General features: G+C 38.9%; 1 protein-coding gene across 12 annotated transcripts in view; it reads left to right on the top strand.

The window, feature by feature from the left end:
• Positions 1-20,813, top strand: part of PICALM (phosphatidylinositol binding clathrin assembly protein) — a 71,476-nt gene extending 50,663 nt beyond the window's left edge. For 2 of the 12 annotated variants that reach the window (XM_074816396.1, XM_074816392.1), the window contains 9 exons: positions 4,013-4,120; positions 5,033-5,164; positions 5,254-5,284; positions 6,096-6,195; positions 7,728-7,751; positions 9,762-9,821; positions 12,083-12,187; positions 18,281-18,383; positions 19,352-20,813. In XM_074816396.1, the coding sequence (XP_074672497.1) occupies positions 4,013-4,120; positions 5,033-5,164; positions 5,254-5,284; positions 6,096-6,195; positions 7,728-7,751; positions 9,762-9,821; positions 12,083-12,187; positions 18,281-18,373 (653 nt within the window). In that variant the 3' untranslated portion in view covers positions 18,374-18,383; positions 19,352-20,813. Of the gene's footprint in view, positions 1-920; positions 1,005-1,352; positions 1,434-4,012; positions 4,121-5,032; positions 5,165-5,253; positions 5,285-6,095; positions 6,196-7,727; positions 7,752-9,761; positions 9,822-12,082; positions 12,188-18,280; positions 18,384-19,351 lie in introns of those variants that run through there. The other 10 variants (XM_074816397.1, XM_074816393.1, XM_074816386.1 and 7 more) reach the window with 9 other exon arrangements.
• The last annotated feature ends 3,022 nt before the right edge of the window (positions 20,814-23,835 follow it).

The raw sequence follows: 23,835 nt of genomic DNA, 5'->3' as shown, positions 1-23,835 counted from the left end.
AATCCTGCTAAAATTTCTGTTGGTGCAGCTACATGGTAATTCAATTACTTTTCAATATGAAGAATTGTTAGCTTTCATAGACTAAAAATCAATTGATTACATGTCAGTTCTGTTCTTAAGCAAAGCTAGGTTTAAAGACAATTGTGCTGTACCATGGGCTTTCTTTTTGCAGGTTGAACTCCACTAGAATAGATCACAGAAGAATCCAGACTCATAACAGAGATCTCTGATATCTCTGATACTTGTTAACAGAGATAAAACAAAGGGATCTCTTTAGAGATATTCATACCATCTACACTTTGTCACCTTAGAGAACTAGTTTCCTAGCTTATCTTTGGTTAGTAAAGAGAGAAAGTAAGCAGGATCAAGCACAAGATCTCTTGCTGTGAACTTCTCTCCACAACTCCCCAGGAGGATTAGTTGGCCAAGGCAGTAGCATACAAATACTTTAAGCGGTACTACTGTGTAATAATCTGGCCTAGGCTTCTAATCGGTCTTTCCCACAGTTCCAGAAAAATTTGTATGGTTCATGTGAATGTAGAACGATCATTTGAAATACAGCCTTTTTTAGTAGGGTTGTTATTCCATCAGATTGATTTCCTCTGTGTAATTTGTTCTGCAGTCATGCAAAAAAATTGTGGCAGTTCAGGGCTGTGAACAAGGAGCCTGATGGGTTTTTGTGGCACTCACTGGTGTTTGTAGTGTTCATCACCCGTCAGCCCTGAAGTCACTGGAGATGGTTGGCATTGATACACTGCCTTCTCTCCTAATGTCTCATTCTCTAAAGATATCTAGAACCAAAGTGCAACCTCCTGACAGATTGATATGTGACACGTAAATGCGCAGTTTTAGCTGTAGCACAAGCAAGGTCCTACAATAATGTGAATGTGGATTTAAAATAACTTTTTCTGGTTCTTTAGATCATTACAATCCATTTACTGAACTAAATCCCTTTGTGGCAACCAAATATGAATCCACTATTGGGCTGTATCGTTATACTTCAGGTATAAGAAAAATGCCTTGAAGCTTTTACACTAGTTTCTTTTCAGGGTGTAAAACATGGCATTTGCTTGAGAAAAAAAAAAAAAGTATTTATCCTAATATAGCTGTAAGTCTGAAACTGTGCTTTCCCCTTTTGTGTTATAGACAATGTAAACTTGTTTCTTATCATGTGTCTGATGTGTGTTGATTTCATTCCATTGGTTCTATGTTATTAGAGTATATGTGGATTTATAGACTGACCTGAAATTAAATTTTTGAGTAGCAGATAAACAGTGTATCTTGGTTCTCTTTCTGTAACTCTCCCTCTTCTCCTTTCCTGGCTTTCTCTCTTGTATGACACGCCTTATCAGATTCTTTTTGTGGTCCTCAAGCTTACCCTAATGCTTCTCATTTCCGCAATGAGCCTTCTTCTGTAGCTGGTCTATTTGGAGGTAGGTAATGGGATACAGCCTTACCACAAACACAGAAATTTGAATGTGGCGTGTACCTAGAATTAGTAGGTATGTCATTGGCTACAGAACTGCATTGTTATAGTGGCTCCAACCTTTATTCATGTGCTTGTGCTAGGTGCGTTGTCACAAATGGTATATATTTTTCCAGTTTGTGCTTAACTAAGGCTTACTGAGTCTAAACATGAAATGAGTATCTCCCCATTTCAGGATCTCTTGTAGTTTACATGTTGCTACATATCACGCAAAAAACTTGCATGTTATAAGTATCTTCTCATCTTACTCTGCCTCATTGCTTTTAATATAAAGGGATTGGGATGTTCTTGCTGCTTATGGCATTTCTGTTGTTATATTACTCTTAAACAGTGCACTAAACTAGTACAAAGCTTTGCAACAGAACATGAGAAAGAGGTACTTGCTTCATTAAATTACTGGCTAATCATTTGTGCAGCTGTGTAATGGCTGTATAGTGACCCAGTACGAATGCTGGTTCTGGAATACCATCCTGACAGCTGCCAAACAGGCTGTGGACTGTGACAGGTGATAATCTGCCTAAACCAGGTGGAACAGGGAGTGTTAACATTGTTGTAATGCAAGGTTTAGGAATCCCTTCAGTAAATGGTTTGTGGAAGAGTTAGTTCTTAAAAGCTCCATAAAGTCACATTTTGGTTTAGTGTCTTTGAATAGAAATTAGCTAAATTAATTCAACGAAAGGTTGAATACTACTCATGACTTTCTTCCCTTTGTTCCATATCCAAAAAGCAGGATGATTAGTTTCCATCAAGTCTTGTTGGTTTATTCCCTCGAAGGAACTCCATTAAAAATACTGACCTTTGCACCTTTCAAAACATCCATGTTAGACAAAATGCCCTGGGCTGGTGGTTGATACTGGGAGTAGGATTTAATCTTTTTCAGAGGCTGACTCAAAGGAGTCCTGTGTATTGTTTTGTCTTCTGGTTTGTCTCATCTCGTTAGCTTCATACAACTTGGAACTTCTTAAAATGCAAGAGCAGGAAACTCTGCTTGTTTCAGTTAAGGCCATTTTCTAAAGAAAAATATGAGCTGTTGTAAGTCAGGTTTTCTATTGGTACACGCATGGTTTTAAGAGTTGCATGACATCCCATCAAAAGAATTCCTATCTGCAATGCAGAGTCTCTGAAATGGCTTGTTACACCTGACAGTATACTTGTCATAAAGATACTCATTTTGTTTTGTTATTTACTCCCTATCTTTTTTCCACATTACTGCTTCACATGTTTTGCTGTATGCTGTTTTCCTTGATTTAATGAAAAGTACATTGCTCAGGTTCTTAGAGATTGATGCTTTTGAGTTATGAGTTGTATGTTCCTTTAAGACAAATAGGAAGGGACAAGTAACCCATATTTCTGTGAAGTTTATGTTCAAGGATAATATCCTATAGTTATTAATTTTTTAGGTGAAATGTGACATTTCAGGAGAATGTTAAGATTGAAATAAGGTGCTGTCACAGCAAGCTAAACAAAATTGAAGAAGTATTCTTGGTCAGTTATTTGCGCTCACTGCGATGTTTTACTGCTGATGTACTTGTGATCCTTTTATTTCCCAATATCATCAAAATTTTCTTTTAGAAATGGGAATAACTAGTTGTCAAGATGGCATTGCATTTTCTTTGGTCCTTTTCATATAAAGTAATAATTATTTCTGTAATTGCCTGAATATCAAGATGATGTACATGCACGCTTGTGTGCGTAATCATATATAACATTAAAGAATAAAATTCTAGAAACAAATCAGTACTGACTTTCATATTACTGAACTATCAGTACTGCTGAACATCATACACAATGCTTTGTACTGCAGTAAATCTTCGCAGTATTGAAAAAAATTGCGTATTTGGAGAACACCGCTTTACAAATACATAGGAGACAAATGGAGTAAGTTCAGACAGAAATAGGAGTTGAAACTTGGCTTTAACTCCCCTGATGTTGCCATAATTACTAGAAACTTACCTGCAAAACATGGTTGCCTGCGAAAGGTGTGTCCAAAAATAGCTAAGTGCTATAAAAATTGTTAGTATTAAGAGTGTGGGATGCTTTGGCTCTTACTCTAGCTGTATCTGAGAAGTAAGACAACTAATACAAAACATGGAGGGAGTAATCTTCAGGCAACTAATCTTGAAACAGGTTCTGTACCCAGCCAGTTTCTTTCCCTGGAGAAGCATGGTGATTATTTCCTCAATAATTTTATTGTAAGTATTTGGTAAAAGAATAAGGAAGATGTGAATAGTTAGTCCAGAGATTTAGCAGCTGCGGGGATGAGGAATGTCTTATGGCCCATCTGTCCAGTTTTTGAGACAAAAGCCTTCTTTGGAGGAGTGACTTCAAATAAACTCCAAACAAACTGCTTCCAGCTCTTTCTCTTAAATACTTCTCAGTGTCAGGGTGTAATCTGGACCTTTGAGGGATTCCTAGTCTTTCAGTGGTACTTAATCTACATATTTATTTGGTTTGTCTTGCATAAAGAAGATGGATTCATGGGAAATGCTGTATAAAAACATTCAACTTCTTTCTTTTTCCCCACAGGGTTCACTCCATCTCCTGTTGCTCAACCACAGCCATCAGCAGGCCTTAATGTTGACTTTGAGTCTGTCTTTGGAAATAAATCTTCTAATGTTGTCCTAGATTCTGGTGGTAAGACTCTAAAATAGATGATGTATGTCCTTTAACTTTTTTTATTCTTGAGGTATAAATCTCTTAATCTGTATTTACTCATACTGTTGTGACAGTGTTCCAGCTGAAGAAAAGAAAGCTGACTTTAAAAGGTCAATAGCAGCATTCTTCATCCAGTTTTTCTTTATTAATCAAATCATTTTTCCTTACACACTGTTTCTGTGTGCACCCTGCTGAAATGTTTATTTATTTCCTTCACTTAACTATTTTGTGCATTAAAACTTCATACAGTGAACAGCCTTCATTTTTACATGCTGTCAATGGAAATTAAGTCTCTGTAGAGTGTGGTTGACAGATTTAAAGTTGCATCTTTATTTTATATATCTGTGCGACACATTTTTAGCACTTCTTTGCCTACCTGTTACTCTTTTTATGTTAAGATTAGTTCAGAAAATGAGAAATTATCAAAACATACACAGTCTGCGTTGTAGTCATAGTTAGTACTCTTTCTTCTCTTTTGAGCATCTAGGAGGCAAATATTTTCTGGTCTTTTGAGATTGAACTCTTGACGTTGGATTCTTTTTGGATAAACCAGTCATCCACTAAAAGCAAATACACATCTGTTTTTATAAGATTGACATACTTTAGATACTTATTCTTTATTTTGTTTCACACTTTGATTGCTTTGCAGTCATCATGAATCCATTCCATGTCAAATTGATGTCATGTAGATTAAACCAGTGAAATGTCCTTTCTGTAGTGAGTATCTCCTCCTTTATCAAAAGGCATAATAAGTTTTATCCTTCTTGTATAGCGTAGGTTAAATTTTGTATTTAACCATTGTGTTGAACTTGCTGTGTATTTAATTGAATGTCACAACATTCATGAGAAGCTGGTGATTCAAATCACTTCTCTTATGTTTATCATTCCAAGGCTTTGATGAACTAGGTGGTCTCCTAAAACCAACAGTGGCCTCTCAAAACCAGAGTCTTCCAGTTGCCAAAGTACCACCTAACAAATTAGTGTCAGATGACCTGGATTCATCTTTAGCCAATCTTGTAGGCAGTAAGTATTGAACCACTATCATATAAATACTTACTTAATTCTTTTAAATGAATAGGATTTCAATAGTATCTTTTTCTAATTTGTGACAGATTTGGGCATTGGAAATGGAACTACTAAAAAGTGAGTACGCTTAATCAAGACTTGAACATTTTCATTTTCTTGATAGTAAAATTCCACGAGAGTATAGGTTCAAACCTGTGTGTAACAACACAGTATTAACCTTCAGAGCACATTTGGGACTGTACTTTGTTTCTCATACAAGGTATAATGAACTGTTGAGAGCTGTTGGAAGGTGACTGTAGTCTGAGTGGTACTGACAGTGATGTCAGCAGGCAAGATGTCCTCCTGTCTTGGATTCCTTTCAGGCTTTGTATATACTTAAGAAATGAGTTCATCAAAATGTTTCTTTGTAGGTGCAGGTAATCTTAGCACACCTTAAATACTTTGTGTGACCTGAGTGTGTGCAGAGCTGTATTAAAGATTGTGAAACTACATCATCCAACTTCTTGTGGTTGACCTTTAGACAAGTGAATTTTGAAACATGGCGTGTTCTAGAATAGGCTCTAGCAGCAAAGTTGAGAATGTGATTAGCAAATTTTAGGCTTACTGGGACCATCTGTGTCAACTCTGAAATTATTCAGAAATCTAGTATGCAGTTGCTCCTAACCTAAACTATCTTGACCCAAGGAAAGATTAGTTTACCTGTGCTGGGGAACTTGACTCAGATTAGATGAAGCATGAGGTGGCTCATGTTAAACATCTTACCTTACTTTTCCTAGCTAAGCTGTCACAAGACTTTTTATTAACTCCTTTCCTAGAAGAGTTTCTTCCCTGACAAAAGAAGCCACATTTCCAAGAGAAGACAGTGTTGAGAGAGTTTTGTAACAAAATCCAATGTTTTCTAACAATTCTTAAAAAAATTTATTTAAAGTGATGTAAACTGGACTCAGCCAGGTGAAAAGAAACTAACAGGTGGTTCCAACTGGCAACCCAAGATTGCACCTACAACTGCGTGGAATGCTCCAACATTGGTAAGCAAATACTCATTTTAAAATAGTTGGTTCCCTGCAACTTAGATATGCAGGCTGATGTAGAACAGAGAAATTTGAGAGTAATCTATAATTGCAGTAAAAGGGTACTAGAAAATTGAAGGACTGGTCACTTTGAGATGTGTACTGCTTGGATTTGTTTTTCTGTGCTTCACGGTTCTAGTAAAAAGTCTGGGATGTGACACGTAGAGGTTTAGCATAAACTCCAGTAGTGTTTGACCAGCCTCTCTCATGGCAAGGTAGCAGCCTTGGTGTTTCACTCAACTGATACAAAACTGAATCCCAGTGGTGTGGGGGGAGCACTTTGCAGTATAGAAAAGTGGAAGTGTAAAAACTCCGTTCTTCAGGTGCACTGATATGTCAAGTATGTATGTATAAAATTACAGCTCAGCCTGCTCTGGGGCTGAGCATGGGCCGAGTGATTAATTCTCTTGATACTTGTAGAGGTGTCTGCAGTGATGTGGGCTATAGCTTTCTTAATGTACGTAACTACTGCTTTCCTGCCCTGATGTGTGCAATTTGTTTTTAATGCATGTCAATTTTAGCTATCAACTTCATAGTGTCTATTGTAGCAGGTAGTATTGGCAAGAATTTTTGGATAGAATGTAGAGTGGGGGTTCTTAGTCACATGCCAAAAAAACCCCCCCGAGGTCGAGAGTTTATGAGTAGTTTTCACAATGCTAACAGAACATTTTTGCATGTGAATTCTACTCAACTTTTCACCAATGACCTGAAGAACTGTGCATGGACAGAACAGGTAACAGACCGCCCCCGAGGATTTATTGCATCTGACTAGAACTCACTGGGGGAGGTTGAATCTGCAGTGTAATAATGCAGCATTGTGGATTTGGAAAGAGAGACCTTGTTTCTCTGGATCCACCACCTTCTTCCCTGCTGGGTGTCCCTTATCAACTCGCTACGTTTATGTAGGGAGAAGTGTCTGTGGACCTTACCGGAGGGTGTGTAGATGTTGAAGAAACCGTAACTACTCACCTGCTTTAATGACTGGTGGTTTGAGTTTACTTGTGTGCTTGAATCTGTTTAATAACTCGTGTCTTGTATATACATCTTCTTGTGATAAGTCATTACACTTAACAGCTTTTATTTAGAGATACTGTTGAGACAGTGCCTGTGAAACTGTTGTATTAACATAAAAATCTTGAAACAGAAATAATTGAGGGGAAAAAAATTATCTTCCTCTGCTGGTCTATTTATTGTGGAGTTGCTGCTGCTTGCTAAATAGATATGCTTTTGAAAATAAGGCTTTCTCGTCTTTGGGAAAAAGGCATATACCAAATAAATGGACTGTGCAACACAATTACAATCCTAATAACGATGACAGTGTCACAGGTGTATGCTGTCTCAGTAAATGACTTGAATTACAAGAATGTGTTGGGGTAAACATTTAATGTATTTGTGAACTAAAAAGCTATCTGTGTATATTCCATTGTGTAAGTATTTGCTTCTAATCCAGTGTTATTGCATTATGTAATTGTTCTCCCTGGGAAATACAGAATGGCATGCATTTTCCACAATACGTAAGTGAAACAACCCACAGCCTTTTTGCAATCGACTGGCATGCTGATATTAACCACTGCTGTTGCAGAATCTCATAACCTTCTTGCTATTTACACATTTCTCATTTTAAAATCTTTGGTGTGCCAAAAATTGAGCTTTTTCTAGCATACACAAACTTCATAGGTGGTCTGCAGGCTCTTGACTCGAATGATGGCATGGGAAATACCAAGATTATTTTTCCTTGCTTTAAACTGTACCATTTGCTGCCAGAGAGCTGGGGTGTGTGTCTGTGCTGCCTTTAATGCACTTGGTGAACTTTGAATGAAGATAAAAATGTTTGTGTTTGAATAACTGCATGAAACCTCACGGGCTTCTGTTATACTTGGCACTTTATCCACGTTTACGGTAGACCTTGATTTTAATATTTTTTTTTTAGTTGGGGAGAGACCAATATGTCATTAATGCTCATATGAAAAAATAAAATCCATGCTGACGGTTTACAAAGGGCAAGCAATAACCTGTGCTTGCTGTCTGAGGAATGCAGTCTTTCATTTCAAAGTATTTTTTTTTTTCTTTATGCCAATGGTGATATTGGTCTTTCCCTGTATTCTGTTTTTATTGCAGGGTAACTCTGTAACTAAAGGATGGTAGGTCCATACTTGAGCACTCAAAAATCAATTTAGTCAGCATGTTTGTGTGTGTGTAGGTGTGGATACATAAGCAAAGCAAAAAAAAAAAAGTAATTTTCAGGATAGCTTTGGCAGCTGTGTGAAGTATATGGATAGTACACAGTCTAGGTAATTCTCAATCAGGGAAATCTGATGGCAATTAAAATGCCACTAAAACTGGCTACTATCTATGAAAAGGCAGCTGATACCTTAGAACTGAATTCAGAAGCAGCTTTGCTGAATTTATCTACTTTAATTCAGTATTATTAATATTTTGTCTCTTCCCTATTTTCTGTATCAATAATCTCTATACTAAGAAATGCATACAGTCTTTGTGTTGTCATGAATAGTAATCCCCACAGCAATAGCATGAAAATTAGACTGGTTTTTCTTAAAGGAGAGGGTAAAAGAAGGTGGAGTGGATAGACAGCAAGATCCCTGAATATTTCTAAGCACCGATTTATAATCGGGGGAAAAAAAACATTTTTTGTCTTTGTAAGAGTTAATACTGATTTAGAAAGTGGATAATGAAGCTGTAGAACAAAGAATATGGTTAGGATATGGAGAACTGTCTTTAATGTGTTTTTCTAAGAGTTATCAGCTGTTTTTCTATGTGTGTGTTGCCAAGTTGTTTACAACATGTAGCTTCACCCCAGGTTTTGTCTGTTGACAGCAATCTTACTGTAACTTCAAAAAAGTCAAATTAGGTTAAGGGTAATATAAACACATTGCAAGGTACTAAGAGGGATTTTAACCTGTTCAAATTCACTGTACTAAGTGGGTGAGTGAGAGACAACGCAAGTCAGATATTCATGTTAGAGTTGAACTTATATTGCAGCATGGTAGGAGAATCCCCATAGCGTGTACATCCTGGCTAGACAGAAGAGAACTCCTGTAGTGTCAGCAGAAGCAATGGCCATTTGGTCTTTCAGTCTTTAAAATTCTCTTAAGAATCCTTGTGCACCATTACTTCTGATACTGAAATATAAGTATATACTTCACAGGATTAAAAAAATGCTTCTGCTTCCTGAATATTTTCTCTCAAACTTCTGTGTCTCATACTGTGTTCTTCAAACAGGATGCTGAGAGAATGGTAGCTTGCAGTTTAGTCAGCCAGAATTGTAACAGGTTAAAAGCAAATACATAATCAGATTTGCTGCGATTGCCTAGAAACTTTAGTTTAGGTATTGTATTCCATCTGAAATAATTTGGATACAGTCTTAACACAAGATTGCAAATCCTATTTATTCTTTGCTATATTCATAGTAAGCTAAGTGCTGCAGTTGACCCTTAGAAAGCAATGTCTTGCCAGTGTGCAGCTGATCTCTTCTCCTCTCAGCTCACCACTGTTTTTCACACCAGGCACCACCTGTAATGGCATATCCTGCCACAACGCCAACGGGAATGATGGGCTATGGGATGGTGAGTGGAACTCCTGTCACTCAAGTCAGATGCTGTATATCATTTGATTGCTTATAGCTTGGTAGCAGTTGTTTTTCTGAACCATTTTACTGAAGACTGAATTTCAGCTCATATTGGTTTATTCTTCACCAAATCGTTAAGTCCTGGTTTTCTGAATTACTTCAGTGGTTATTGTTCGAAATTACGACTGCCCTTTCTTGCCTCATTTGGTTTTTCATAAACTTTTTTATATTAAGACATTCTTGGTGGGCTGTGAGTATATCATGTGAGTATAGATAGCTGCATTCGCAACAGGAATGTTTCATCGGTCAAGTGAAACCTTCCTTAAATCTAATTATCAATGCTACAAAACTGCAAGTCTGTGACACTGCCATGTGCTGTGGTGTCAACTGAGAATTGAATCTCTTGGTGACACAGCAGTACTGGAAGGCTTCTGACATAAATCTGACCTTGCTGCTTGTTGGTCTGAAAAGTTGTTCAAATTTTTGATCTTATTTCAAATTCTAAAATATTTCTGAAATTATATGCCTTAACTCTTCTGTATTGGTATGGTGTTTATGTAGCACAGCTTTGCTGGGTGAATAAAGGGGGAGAACTTCCTTAGAAGAATTATTCTATTAAAGGGCTCACAGATTAGTATAATGAAAATAAGCTAAATATTTCATCATATAATCAAATTAATGACTTAACATTTGTATATGCTCAGTAAGTGAACTGCAGAAATGGTCAACTATGTTCCTGAGGGTCTTTTGGGAAACTATCATATTCCCTGTTTTCCATCCACGAACAACTGTAGTATGTTCTGTGCAAAGTTGTTGTGGTTAAACCATCTTTAGTGTTGATTCAAACTTGATCTACCCACTTTGCACTGACTGTACTGGAAGCATTTTCTTAGTTATTTTGATTCAGCAGCTGGGGAAGGTAACATGTACATTATACTATATGTATTACTTCCTATGCACTATATACATATCGTTAACTATATATATAGTATAGAATGTAATCTTGCTTGTTTCATAAAGCAGCTTTCATCGCGGGGTTTAAATGCCAATGTAAAATGGAAACTGGAATTAATAGGAGCCTTAGCTCTGTTACCCTGAGTTGCTGTTACTTGTTCTAAAGCGTGCAACGCCTGGGCAGATGGGCAAGATGGGCCATTACAGAATGACCAAGTAAGCTTTATAACACAACCTGAAAACCATCCTGGCTCATTCAAACTTTACTCAGGATGTTTACTGTTAGGAATTTCTGAAACGTTGGCCAATTTTACAGCTCTTGTGTTTAATTTTTCCTAAAAGCTGTAGTAGGTACCATAGTTTTGAGCATGGCTGTTTCTAAGCAGCAGCCTAGTAGCAGGCAGTGCCTTGGTGAGGGCATACTGGGACAGGCAATTTCACTAGTACCTTTACAATTCCTTGTCTGCTGGTTCCTGTGTCTTCCTTGTGCCAGCAGTTATTTTTAACTTTTTTTTCATAGGGTGTTTTCATCAGGGAAAGTTTCTTGAATGGGTTCATGTTATTGCCCAGGCAGGTAGTTGGCGTGATGGGAGTACCAGTGGGATTAGTCAAGGAAAAGCTGCTTGGCATGGGGATTGCTTCAGTAGGACTGCTGCTGGGTATCAGCCTGAGCCTGAGGGAAGGGCAAAAGCAGCACCAGAGATGGGCGTCTACCTAAACAAAAACCCCCTCATTTCTTAGACCATTCATATATGTTAAATTCTTAATTTGGCTCAGCCAGTCACACTTTAGACTTTGATTGCATAATGACAACATTAATCATACATATAGTTCTCAGTTTTCAATTTTTCTTGAACTCTGTCAGCTCTGCGTTGATATCTGTAAAAATGTTCTTGTACTTTCGAAGGCAGACAGGGAAGTGTTGTCACACCTCGTTTTTGGGAGCAAGGGGACCAGCACAAATGCTTGTGCTTAAACAAGTATTTTATTGTTTTGGATCTTTGCAGCAAGAGATTAAATGGGCTCAGTTGTTATTGAGAGTATTCCTTGAAATGGCTCTAATGTTCCTTTCTAGTGAGGTTGTGCTATTACAGCTTTTTCCTAAGTATATGTGGCACTGTGCTTTGACCTATTACACATAAAAGTATTACCTTTTTTTGCAGAATATTGTAGAAAGATCTTATATGATTGCATGTATCGAATATAACCAAGACTTTTCACCCATTTACCATTTTCATTTCTCTCCTTAAATATTTGCAATGTATTAATCCTATGTGTGATTTGATGTTGTCTGGATTTTTTTAGCCATCACAGATGGGAGGCATACCAGTAATGACACAGCCAACTTTAATATACAGTCAGCCAGTCATGAGACCACCAAACCCTTTTGGCCCTGTACCGGGAGCACAGGTGTGTATATTCAAAATCATTGGTGCTAGGAACAGATTACAGCTGGGTCAGTTTCTTTAAAAGTATTTTAATATATTCTTGTGTTGGACAGATGTATTGTACAAGCCTGCTTCTTATGTCCGGGTTGGCAGCATCAAGTTTGTTTTACTGAAGCAAAGAGGACAGTGTTTTAAGGCATTGTTTTTCTGGGAATGTGTCTGAGATTATCCTCAACACCCCAGTGAAAGGACAAGAATAGTTAATGTCTGTGCTGTTTGCTGAAGACAGGCTTTTTCCCCAAAGTTTGTGTTCTCTGTTGCTTTACCTCTAAGTGTGGCTTTGAGATTGTGCTGTTCCAGCTTTTTCCTAAGTATATGTGGCACTGTTCTTTGACCCGTTATACTAAAAGTATTAGATTATAAAGTAACCAAGTCTGGCAGTAGCTGTAAACTTTTTAAGGGTAAGCTGCATGCTTTTATGACGGCATTTAGCAGGGGACAGACAGGGTGCGTGGAGCCTTTTCAGTCTGTGACTGTTATAGATGGGTTTGAAAAGAACATGGTATCAAACCTGGTGAAACTTCAACCCAACACCTGGTTGTTAGTACTAACCACTCTCAGTGGGGAGGCACATGGCATGTTCATGGCAGTTTTCACCATTGTGTTCTCTAAAGGTGTCTGTATTCCTCGGTGTTTTAACAGAAGACAGTATTTCCAGTGAAGATACTCAGTAGCTATACCAATCTATCTGGCCTTTCCCTGTTAAGTAAGGTGTTATGTTAAATGGAGTGTTCCCTAAATTGCCTGCTCTTCTGCTTCTTGTGATACGTTGTGTATAGATTCATTCCCTAATGTACTGGAACAAGAGTGTGTGCTGAAGGGTTACTCTGAACACTGAGAAGAACTGACTGGAGTTGAATCGTACCTTTTATTGTTTGTTTTGCAAACTTCTGTCACTGGGAAGTTTATCTGAACCCACTTTTTTAACCCAGTAGCCACCTGAAGATAGTTTTTTGCAGAGAAACATTTTTAAAATAAATGGAGCGGGTGGGGGACAGACAACCTCGAACACCATCATATTATTTTCAGAAAACACTGAAATCATTAAGACTTTGTTGTGCTTGTAAACTGTAGTTAGAGGCAGAGCCAAGTTTAGGTGGCAGATTGGAACTCCAGTATTAACATTGTGGTTTTACTTACCAGTCAAATGTTTCTTTGTCAAAGTTCACACTGTACATCTTAACTCGTTTAGAAAAATATAACACATTGGGGCTGTATTTTGATCTCGCTATGAAAAGCTCTCTTTAGGTGACTATTTAAAAACATGCATGTATAACTTCACTCAGGTGTATGTTGGTGTATGCGTGGGGAGTATACGCATGTTTTGGGACTGGAGTGCGGAGGGAAATGAATTCAGCGGTAGGTTAGAAGAAAAAAGAGCTTCAAACCTTTTTCAGGGCCTGAATCTGATCCTTTAGCAGGAGAGGCTGTGCTGTGTGCTGACAGTGGGCAGTATGTTCATTGTCTTCCTTAAAATGGAGCCTTGTGGAGAGATTTTTAAATTTTATTTTAAAGGCTTTATTTCAAAGGGATGCTGTTAGCTTTCTTTAGAAATGCAATTTTCAATTGACTTTATTTTGGACTTCTGAGAGCTGCTTTGCACATTCACTGTTGCTTAAGTGATTTGGTATCTTTCACATGAGTTTTATACTGTTTCAGTAGGAAAAAAAGTGGTTTTGATGCTTCTTAACTAGAGAACAAGTTAAAGGATCCTCAAGGATAAGAGGTTTTTTTGTGCAATTCCCAAAATGTCCCTTTAAAAAAATATATATCTGCCTACCTGCCCAATTCAGTTATAAACGGGTAGGTAGGTCTGAATAGCCAGGTGAGCCTTTCTGCTTCATTTGACATTGCAGGGCTTGGTCTGGGTTGAATCCCCACTGGCTGTCATAACAGGAGAAAGAGCAATTGGTCACAAGTGAGGTGTGTAGAGCTGTATTTATTGTGCTTCTCTGACAACGTGTTTGGCTCCTGCGAGAATTAATTTGATGGAAAACACAGCCTCTGAATCAGCATTTGCTGTGTGGCTGGGAAGGGTTTTCCCTGAGAGACACACAGTCTGTGTTGCTTGCAGGTGTTTTCAGAAGTCTGACATCAATAAAGCAACTTAAATGAAACAAAGGCTGCATGTGAGAGCTTCTTCCCCATATACAGCAGAGGTGGCATTTGCTAATGTCTGGCCACGGAGGGGAATTACAATATTATTACACTAAACTTACTGTATGCTTAGTCTTGGGGTGGGTCAGAGAACATACTTGTCTGTTTAGGTTTAGTTAATACTCCCGTTGTGCCAGAAATAGAAATAGGAAGATAAAGAAATAAAATGTGTTCTTGGGGTAAGTAAACAAATCTTAAAGAACACATAATGGTTATCTGAAAGGCACGCTATTCAAACTGCCTACATCCCACCTGGATCACTCTGAACACCATTATTTTGTCCATGGTGTCATCACTGCCAAAAACTAAATTGTTTTTCATGTTTATGTGTAAAGCACCAGATTATATCACTTACCTCTAGTCTGCTGAAAGATCTTGGCTGCTGTCTGCAGCAAAGAAACTTGAAGGTACTTAAAAGCATAATGACAGTTATGAAGTTGCTGAAAAATTATATTGACGAGTTGTGTGTTGGGAACTCCTCCTGCTTTCTATACAGACTGGTAAAATAAGCATCCCAATGTTGTGCAGTTTCTTTATAACTTGAACTGGTGTTCCTAACTTGATAGTCTTAAGGATTTGTCTTAATAAATATACCTTTCCTCTCTCTAGCCGCACCTATTTTGCCTTGCTTTCAAGTGTTCTGTTTACATGCATGCAACTTTATTTCTACTTGTTGTGATCAGAAGCAAGGGTAGTTTGGCTTTTTTAAGGGCAAAATAATTTTAAACAGTTGGGAATGAGACAAGGACAGTTGCTTCTTTGAAAATCTAGGTGCAGAAGGTATTCGTAGTTTTAAAAGAAACTGGTGTGTACCTTTTTTCTTTGAATTCACTTATCTTGTATTAGGGTCAGTATTTCACGCTTGAGAAAGAATAGCTTTCATCATGATAAAATAGCAGACTTCCCTTACTGCAAGATGTTACATCGTGCTACCCAGAACAGTGAGAATGGTCATAGTTGTTTGATTAAATCTTAGCTGGCAGGGGCGGGGGGAGAGTGTGTGTGTGAGGGAGGGACAAGCTGAATCAATGGTCCAAACAAGGTTAAAGAGTAGCCAGAGTGATGGCAGATGTGGTACAGTACTGCAAATGCAGAAAATTTCAGACAAACCACATTTGAATGATGTACAGTTAACTGGAATATAACTACCCTTTGTAAGACCTGAGCGTCGTAGTGCACAGTAGCAGTGCTTGAATGTTCACCACCACCAAAAACATTATTGTGTTGGCTAATATAAAATGGTACAATAGTGACAAACCAGTGGTATGCCTGCAAATGTTACATATTCTGGTCTGATTACCCCCAAAAGACATAGCCTTAGGAAGGCAAGCAGCTGGGTAGTGAAAATTTTAAGATTTAAAATAGAATAAAGAAATTACTTGGCCTGCTGCCAGCATCTGTGTGAATTGTAACACTGCAGTTGTTAATGTCACTGAATTGTACGGAAGAAGTAGTAGGAGTGATCACCTGGTGATGTTGAAGAATGGGTAAATGTGCAAATGAGGAAGTTGGTTTTGTGGGGGTTATTGGCTTTGAGTTGTGGTTTGATTTTTTTGAAACTGGAAGAACCAGGGTATGAAGTTCAGGACAGACATGCCAGGAAGTAGACTTTACAGGTGCTGCTTTTGGCATATTAATCCTAAAATATAACAGCCTGACAGATTTAATGAGAAACCAGTATCTAGCTAATGATGGGAATCAGCACAACACTCGCTTATGGAGGGGTTGTTCTGTGTTACTGTGACTCCGGGGAGTTTTTGTCTTTGTTGGAAGCAGCGAGAAGTGACGACTGATGTTGGAGTCTAAGCGTTGGGTCTGATCCAGCACAGTACGTTGCATTTCAGATCACACGAGTGCTGGGCAGTAGGGAGGCTAAATCCACAGTTCTGGACACATGAGTGCTAGAGAAACTGATGGCCAGTGCTGTTGTTTTAAATGCTTCTCCCTAGAAATTGCTAAAGTAGGTTCTGGTTTTCAGATACATTTATAAGCGGTATTCTGGATAGTTGCAATGTAGGAAACTGGCTACCTATACTTTCCACGGGTTTTTTTTTTTAGGCCTCCTTTTTAATAATTAGAGGTATCTAGTTAAAATATGTTTTTACTGTAAGGTGCTGTCTTGTCTGAATTTGTCTGTGGCATCTAGGAAGTAGCATTGTCAAGTTTTTTCCCAGTATTTAACCTGAAAAGGCTTCCTGAAATTTCACCTCTGTTTCTGGTTACATGCTGATGTCGCACAAATGACAGAGCTCTAAACCTACCAGTCTTCCACACTGCTTTCAAACTGGGACATTACTTTGGACTTGATACCAATTGGAGATTTGCCAACTCAATTTAACAGAAGTTTTAATCTGTCACTTCAAGCCACTTGACCGTGAAGAGGCAGAATGTCTCACGAAGTCCAGTCGCAGCAGGCCTGCCTTGCTGAAGTTACGACTCAGGTGGACTTGATCCTTAGTCTGGCTCAAATCCTGGAGAGCGGTGGGGTGTGTTGAGCTACGGCTTTCCAAAGGGAACAACCAAGTTTAAAAGGGGAACTTCTGACATCCTGAAGCTGCTTCTCAAGCACTTCCCATTCTGTCTCATGACTCCTCCATAATCTGTTTATGGGGACTGGATCCGAGTGCCCCATTGGGAGTGGGGTTTCGGGAGGGAGATGAAGATTCCAACCCAGATAGAGAGTACTGATCCTGAAAGAACTCCTCCTCCTCACGTGGTTTCTGAGGTAGAGATTAACATGAAAAATTTAAATTTGCAATGACAATATTTACACTCTGGGCACTTCTGCAAGCAGTTCCCATAAGCGTGTTCCCTGTCATGCGTAGGTTGGCAGGCATTCAGTGTTTCCAAAGAAAACACGTCTTCATACGATGCTTTTTGCAGTGGGTATGAAGTGCAAATATGCACTGGTGATTAGTGACTCTGAGTAAACTGTTAAAGTGGTGGAATCTGAAATGGAGAAAGCTGACTTTTATTTGTAACTGCAAAAACATGCAAGCTCTGAGGGAGGAGAGCAAACAATTTAATAAAGCACCATTTATAACTGGGAAAGCACCATTTATAACTGGGAAAGCACTAACAGAGAAGGAAAAGGGCTAAAAAAAATAACAAATAGCAGATACTCCTGCAATTACAGCCTGCAGATTATCGGTCCCTTTCAGCAGCAGCAGCTGGAATGCCAGTATTAGAGTAAATTATGTGCTTATATGGCTGAATTTGTAGTGCGGTGCTTTAAATACATGGCTATAGGATTTGATTTTTGTTAGTATGGACTACTGGTCTCAGTCTTAAGTTCTCACCTAAAACGGCAGCAGTTGACAAACTCATCTGTTTATTTTTTTCCACCCCCAGAACATATCCCATGTCCTCCTTCTAGGCCCCACATTGACAATTATCCGTTGTCTGCTCTCCAGCTTCTTTTTATACACATTTGATTTTGAGAGGAAAAGATGCTGAGAGCCATTTCTTCTGGAGAAGGCACCTGGAAAGCTGCCATGCTCTGGCCAGACCCCCAGTCTCATCTCTCCCTGCCAGGATGTAGTTTGGCAGTAGAGCAGGGAGAGTGCTAACCTGTTTCACAGGAGTGTCAGGCTTAATGTTTTGTATCTTCTTTCGAAGAAAACTGCTGTGAAAGTGCGAGGTTATCTGCTTATTTGGCAACTGCCAATTGAAGTTTCCTTTATGGAGGGTCATGTCCAGCTTGTTTCTGCATTACACCAACCATTGAAGAGGCTTTCTGTTTTCCATATGACCAAACACCTTGTTTTAATAGTTGATTTCTGCCAAGTTTGCCTCTTAGCCTCCCCTTGTCCTTTCATTACACGTTCAGCTTTCATATTCTGTCATTCTGAGACCTTTTTTCTTTTTCTTTCCCTTTCTCTGTCGTCTTTCCTACTAGCTGTCTGCAGCATCCAGCCCTTCCAGTCAGAGTCCTCACAGAGCCTCAGGAAAGGATCCCTTTGCAGAGCTCTCTCTCCAGGATTTCTTGTAGAACAACTTAGGTATTGTCCATTATTCTGGGGAGATGCTGGTTTTTGTGATATAAAACAAAATTAAAGTTCTAATTCAAGTTTTATTAACATGACTAGAACTGTTTCTGAAGAAAATAAAAACAAGTCATGTTGAGTTGGAAGCATTGTGGAAGTGACTCAGAAACTTGATGTACTTAACTGAAGTGGCTTATAGGCCCAATCAAGTCATTTTTGCTTCAGTCCATTGGAAATAAAGTTTAATAGTTCCCTTCTGAACTGCAAGAGCCAGCACACGTGGTACTTGCTGCAGTCAGGGGGAAGGAACTGGTACCTGTTATTTCAGGAAAATGTTTAGGGTTCGTGGTTAGCAGCAAACACCTGACTGCTGCTGGCAGTCTGCTCGTGCACTTCACCAGATTGCTTGGCCAAAGACTTCGCTTTATGCAGGAGGAGTTACTCGTTCCACAGGTGCAAGGGTTAAATTTTGGTACAGACGTGCACTGGAGGAGTTCTGTTCTCTTTTATCAATCAGGGACAGCTGTGAATTAAATACTAAAATGGGTGAAACCATGAAAAAATTCAAGAACACATTGTGTAAAGAAAGAGTAGGGTTTATTGCACCCAGTGTTCTGCTTTTCTTTGTGCATTTCCTCTGGTTCAGCCTGAACAATGACCTTGAGTTCTCTTCATAGTGATGTTGATCTGTGTTACGCTGCCACTGGTGACAATATCGTGTGGATAAGGAGAGGGTTTTATTGTTGGACGAGCCAGCTTAATGCAAAGAGGTGTTCCAAAGGCTGGTGTAGTTGGAAAAAACATCCTGATGGCTTTTGGTTATTTTCTGGCCCTGATTTTGTAAAATTTTTATTTCTGTTTAAAACTTCAGATCTTGGGGTAGCTTGGGCATGTGAAGAATGGAAATTTTTGAGGAAAACACAGGTTTATAGTGAAGTCCTACTTCTGTTGGATGTTAACACGAGGGTTTTTAATCTTTCCAGATTCAGTTTATGTAACTGTGTTAGACGGAAGAGAAAGGAACGTTTCCAAAAAAATGTGCTCACCAGTAAACCCCCACTTCCAGGAAAAAATGAACTTCAGTCTCTCAAACTCTCCTCTTCCATTAAATGATGCAGTGAAATGATGAAGACCAATGAAGGAACCTGGGACATCTCTGTAAGAAAACATCAATATACCATAAAAAGCCAGGAATTGCAATGAATTAAGACTAAGATCTATTTTTTTGTCCTGGTGACTAACACATCGATACTTTCAGCTTCTAATCCATAATTGGTAACATACGAAGAGAAGCCTTTATTCTGGAAATTGAGATTGGTGTTTGGAAATGGTGTCTGGAATGGAGACGTGTCCTTTACCGTAACTCGAGACAAGACTTTGGGCAGGGGAGGGTCAAATCCTAATTCTTAATTCTGCAGTTACCTTTTCTTCAGTCCTCACAGATGTAGGCACAGCAGTAATGGAAATTAACTTTTTTTAAAAATTATATATTCAGTTTGCAGTAGACATTCCTTATGTATTATTGTTTGTATTTATTTATGATTATCAATTTAACATTAATATTGTATCAAAAAAACCTCCTTATGAAAATGAGTATGGATGTATACAGTATGTCTGATTTTTATCCACAAAGAATGAATCTGATTCAGAATGCTTTTCAGCTGACATACAGAGCACTAAATATTTTAAAGGTCTGAATCTAATGAATTCTCAGTATATATGGGAATTAGGGAAGAGCTGTAAAATGCATTAATCCTTATAGTCAATTCTGTGCCTAGGATTTTGCAAGGGAACAGTTAACTTGACTAGAAGAAGCACTACATTTTTAATTCAGCATTAGTGCATTGGGAAGGAACTTTATTGCTTTGTGCTTGGCATGTCATTATTTTTACATTTGACATTATAAGGCCTTTCCAAAATGAATGTGAGGAATTGCTTTCACTTTAAGACTTTCCTTCTTTTCTGTAAAAAAAAAAAAAAAAAAAAGAGGTGGTGTGTGTTGTGGGGGGGAAAGCCTTTTCATTTGGCTAGTGCCATGTTTATGATCATGTACCTTTTAAGAGTAAAAAAGGGAAAGTAGCTTCCTTACATATGTCTAGTGGGTATTTAGTTAACGAAGAATTAAAGTAGCACTGTTGATCGGTGCTTTGTGTAAATACATCATAACTTTTGGGTGGAGTGGGGCCTTCAGAGGGATAGTCGATGATATGAAAGCAATTCTGTACATGAATTAAGCATACTTGCTGCATTGTCTCTGCAGATTCTATTTTTGTTTAAAATATTAAAATGTATGTTAGCAAAAATGGGTGGATTTTCAAATAAAATGCAGCTTCCACAGAACTTTTGTTACGGTATGAAAGTCTGAGGTGCTTCTTTTCTTTTTGCTGCTTAAAATGTGCACTGATAATTGCTTTGTTTACTTAATAAAATACCAAATGTATTTCATATCTGCATATTATATTACAGGAGGTGCAGTGAGGTGATCTATATCAGTGAGGTGCTGTAGTAGGCAGCCTTAGTCCCACTACAAATAATGAGTTGTCTTGTTAAGAGCCGGATTCCTTACTTAATATACTTCACAATCTTCTACTTTTTCAAAATATTCATGGCAATAAATTTGTATGGTTTATAACTGAGCAAGAAGTATAAATATGCCCCCCCCCCCCCCATTATTTAGGTATCTTCCCTAATCTTCCAGCAGAAGGTGATGCTGAAGAAGCTTTGAGCACTTTGCTGAGACCATCTGCAGTGAGACACTAGTTTTCATCACAGGGAGATTTGACAGAAGTGGAATTTTCCTCTTCTCAATTACCTGAGGCTTGTCCTGAAGGATGTACGTCATTAAATGAGATCTAAAATTTCTTTTGAAAATCATGAATAAAAAAAAAAACCCTGAACCTGTTATTTGTAGAGTATATAATGTACACACCTCCATCTGATGTTAAGATTCATTTAAATCTTTACATTCCTACAGCTGAGGCTTTCAATGTGGGACTGTACCCCTAGATTTTGCTTGCATTCAGAATATCAAACATACGAATTGTCTAAACGTGGTTCCTTTTAGAGCTTTCTGAAGGAAACTAGTGCGTCAGAATTGCCACACTACCTTATTTATAAATTGGAGTATTATATTATTAAAACAACTGGGTTCACTTCTTGAGACAATTACTCTTGCCAGAACAAAAACCTGAACAGCTTGTAACTTCATATGTTTTCTACAAGCCCAAATGTAGAATCTTCATCTGAAGACAAATCTAAATTCTTCTGCTGCTTCTGTTCTTTGTAGGTTTGCAACGAGCTGAACTGTTCTGTGCAGTAAATTGACACTGACAATACCTCGGGAAATGTTTAAAAACTGTCTTTGCATGACTTTACATGACATCAGATGGTCCATTCAACCAGCTACTGGAATAAGTCACAGACTGTCCCAGCTGACAGACAGCCCTTCAGCAGGAAGGAGGGACAGGGTCAAGCCCTGCATCTTTGATTAGACAAAAAGCGTCTGTTTTCAGAGCCTAGTATAAATTTTGCAGCGATATAAATGAATTGCAACTTGAAGGCCATGACATAATTGAGATTGTGGTAGAAAAATGAGAATTAGGTGCCAGAAAGCACTGGGAAAGATAGGAAATGTTGGTGGGAGCAGAAGATTGACAAGATAATGTGAGAGGTAGTGAAGAAATGTGCTGAACACAGAAGAAAAAGCAACGTTAATGGGAGCATACATAAACTGAATAAGAGCTTTTTCCTTGGCCTGTGGGTGATCTTTTGGCTTGACCCTTGCAGCTCGCTCCCATTGCAGCGGAGGGAGCAGAAACAGTCTTTGACATCTTTTGCTGAATTTGCCCAACAGGAAAAATCAGTGAGTTAACTGATGTTTTCCATGTTCAAACTGGAGAATGAAGGGACTTGGCTGGTCAGTCGCTTCATCCTGCCTAGATCAGGAGAATGAGTGAGGAAGAGAACCTTGGGCAGGTTCCCCTGAAGGTGTAACATTGCTGCTGCCCACTTGCACCCTTTTGTAGCTGAAGGCTGAGTAAATACTGTATCCACCTCACTTGTGGGACAGGACTTGCCCAGGATAACAAACCAGGCTATGGGGTGAGTAAAACACATTTACTTCTTTTCTTGTTTCTCTGCTGTTGAGGCAAAGATCAAAAAGCCTTGGAACAAACAACCAACTTAAAAGTTATGTTGTGTGAGCCGGTAACGGACCTGAAAATGTGTTGGGTGCAGCGTATTGCTCTGGGTATCCGGCAGCTGCACTATACGAGGAGAGCGGAGCTCCTGTGCTTATCTTCATAGCCTGGCTCTCTGCTTCGCTCACAGTGGTAACTGCTGAACTTCCCCATGCCAGCTACAGCAATTGCCCAAGTACTGTTTTTCTAGAAAAGCATTTGGTACAGTTTTAGCCTCTTGCTGCACTTCAATCGCTAAAAGTGAGGGAAAGATCCAGCACCATGTCCAATCCCAGTTTTCCATGGCTCAGTGGAGATGTTTGATGGGCCACATACGGCAACGGTTGTTGGCATTTCGTTACCGTGTCCTGTCCTAAAACAACACGGGGTTTGTGGTAGTCTGCAGAACATGAGCTCTGAAGTGTCGTGTTACAGAGAAACATCCTTCCTTCTACAGTGGACTCAGAATTCAAGGGAAAGTCTTTTTCAGAGGAAAATCCAGCTGCAAAACATCAGTGGCTTAAGACGCTAATACCATTAGATTCTCTGTTCCTTCCTTGTCACTGTAGTGTAACTTTTCAGTCCATTAGCTTCTGCCTTGACCTTATTCTGGCAAACTCCTTCTAGCCCACAGAAGCAGAGTGTTTAATAACTTCTCTCTCAGAAAGCAGCCAAACAAGAACAAATGCTGCAGAACAAGTCTCCTACCCTCATTTCCCGAAACACACAGGTCTGAACCTGTGGAAAGATTGCCTTGTTATATAACCCAGCTGCATCGAGGGCTGCAAACCTCCCAACTTTTGGTTTTTAAGTAACCTACATTCCCCGCAGCTCAGGCTGGGGAGAGATCAGACTTGCACAGCCAGACTATAAAGCAATATAATCCAATTGCTTGACTCTAGAGGGAAATAGCTCCGAGAGGGTTCAAACCAGCAGTGTGCTGAGGTAAGCAGCTCCTTTAATCACTTGAGTGGATCCAGGCTAGCAGTACACCCCACGCCATTGTGCTTTTTAGGCATTTGACGGATTGATGTTTCTCGGTTCCAGCAAATGGACTTCAGTTCTATTAAAATGGCTTTTATTACCACACACTTACATGCAACTTGGGTAATGATCATATTTCTTAAACTCTGAATTTCCAGTGAACACTTGTGAGGTTTTTTTCCTGTTGAAACTGCAAGTTTCTTTGAGTTGTGTGCCAGTTAAATACATAACTCCAGCTCAACCAAGGCTTTGCTTGGATTATAGTTGTGGGGACACATGGACGCTTTCCTGCATCTTGTAGCCTG

The sequence above is a fragment of the Strix aluco genome, chromosome 2, assembly GCF_031877795.1.
Source record: "Strix aluco isolate bStrAlu1 chromosome 2, bStrAlu1.hap1, whole genome shotgun sequence".
Classification (NCBI taxonomy): Eukaryota; Metazoa; Chordata; class Aves; order Strigiformes; family Strigidae; genus Strix; species Strix aluco.
Note: the sequence above shows the minus strand (reverse complement) of the source record. Positions and strands in the feature narration are given on the sequence as shown.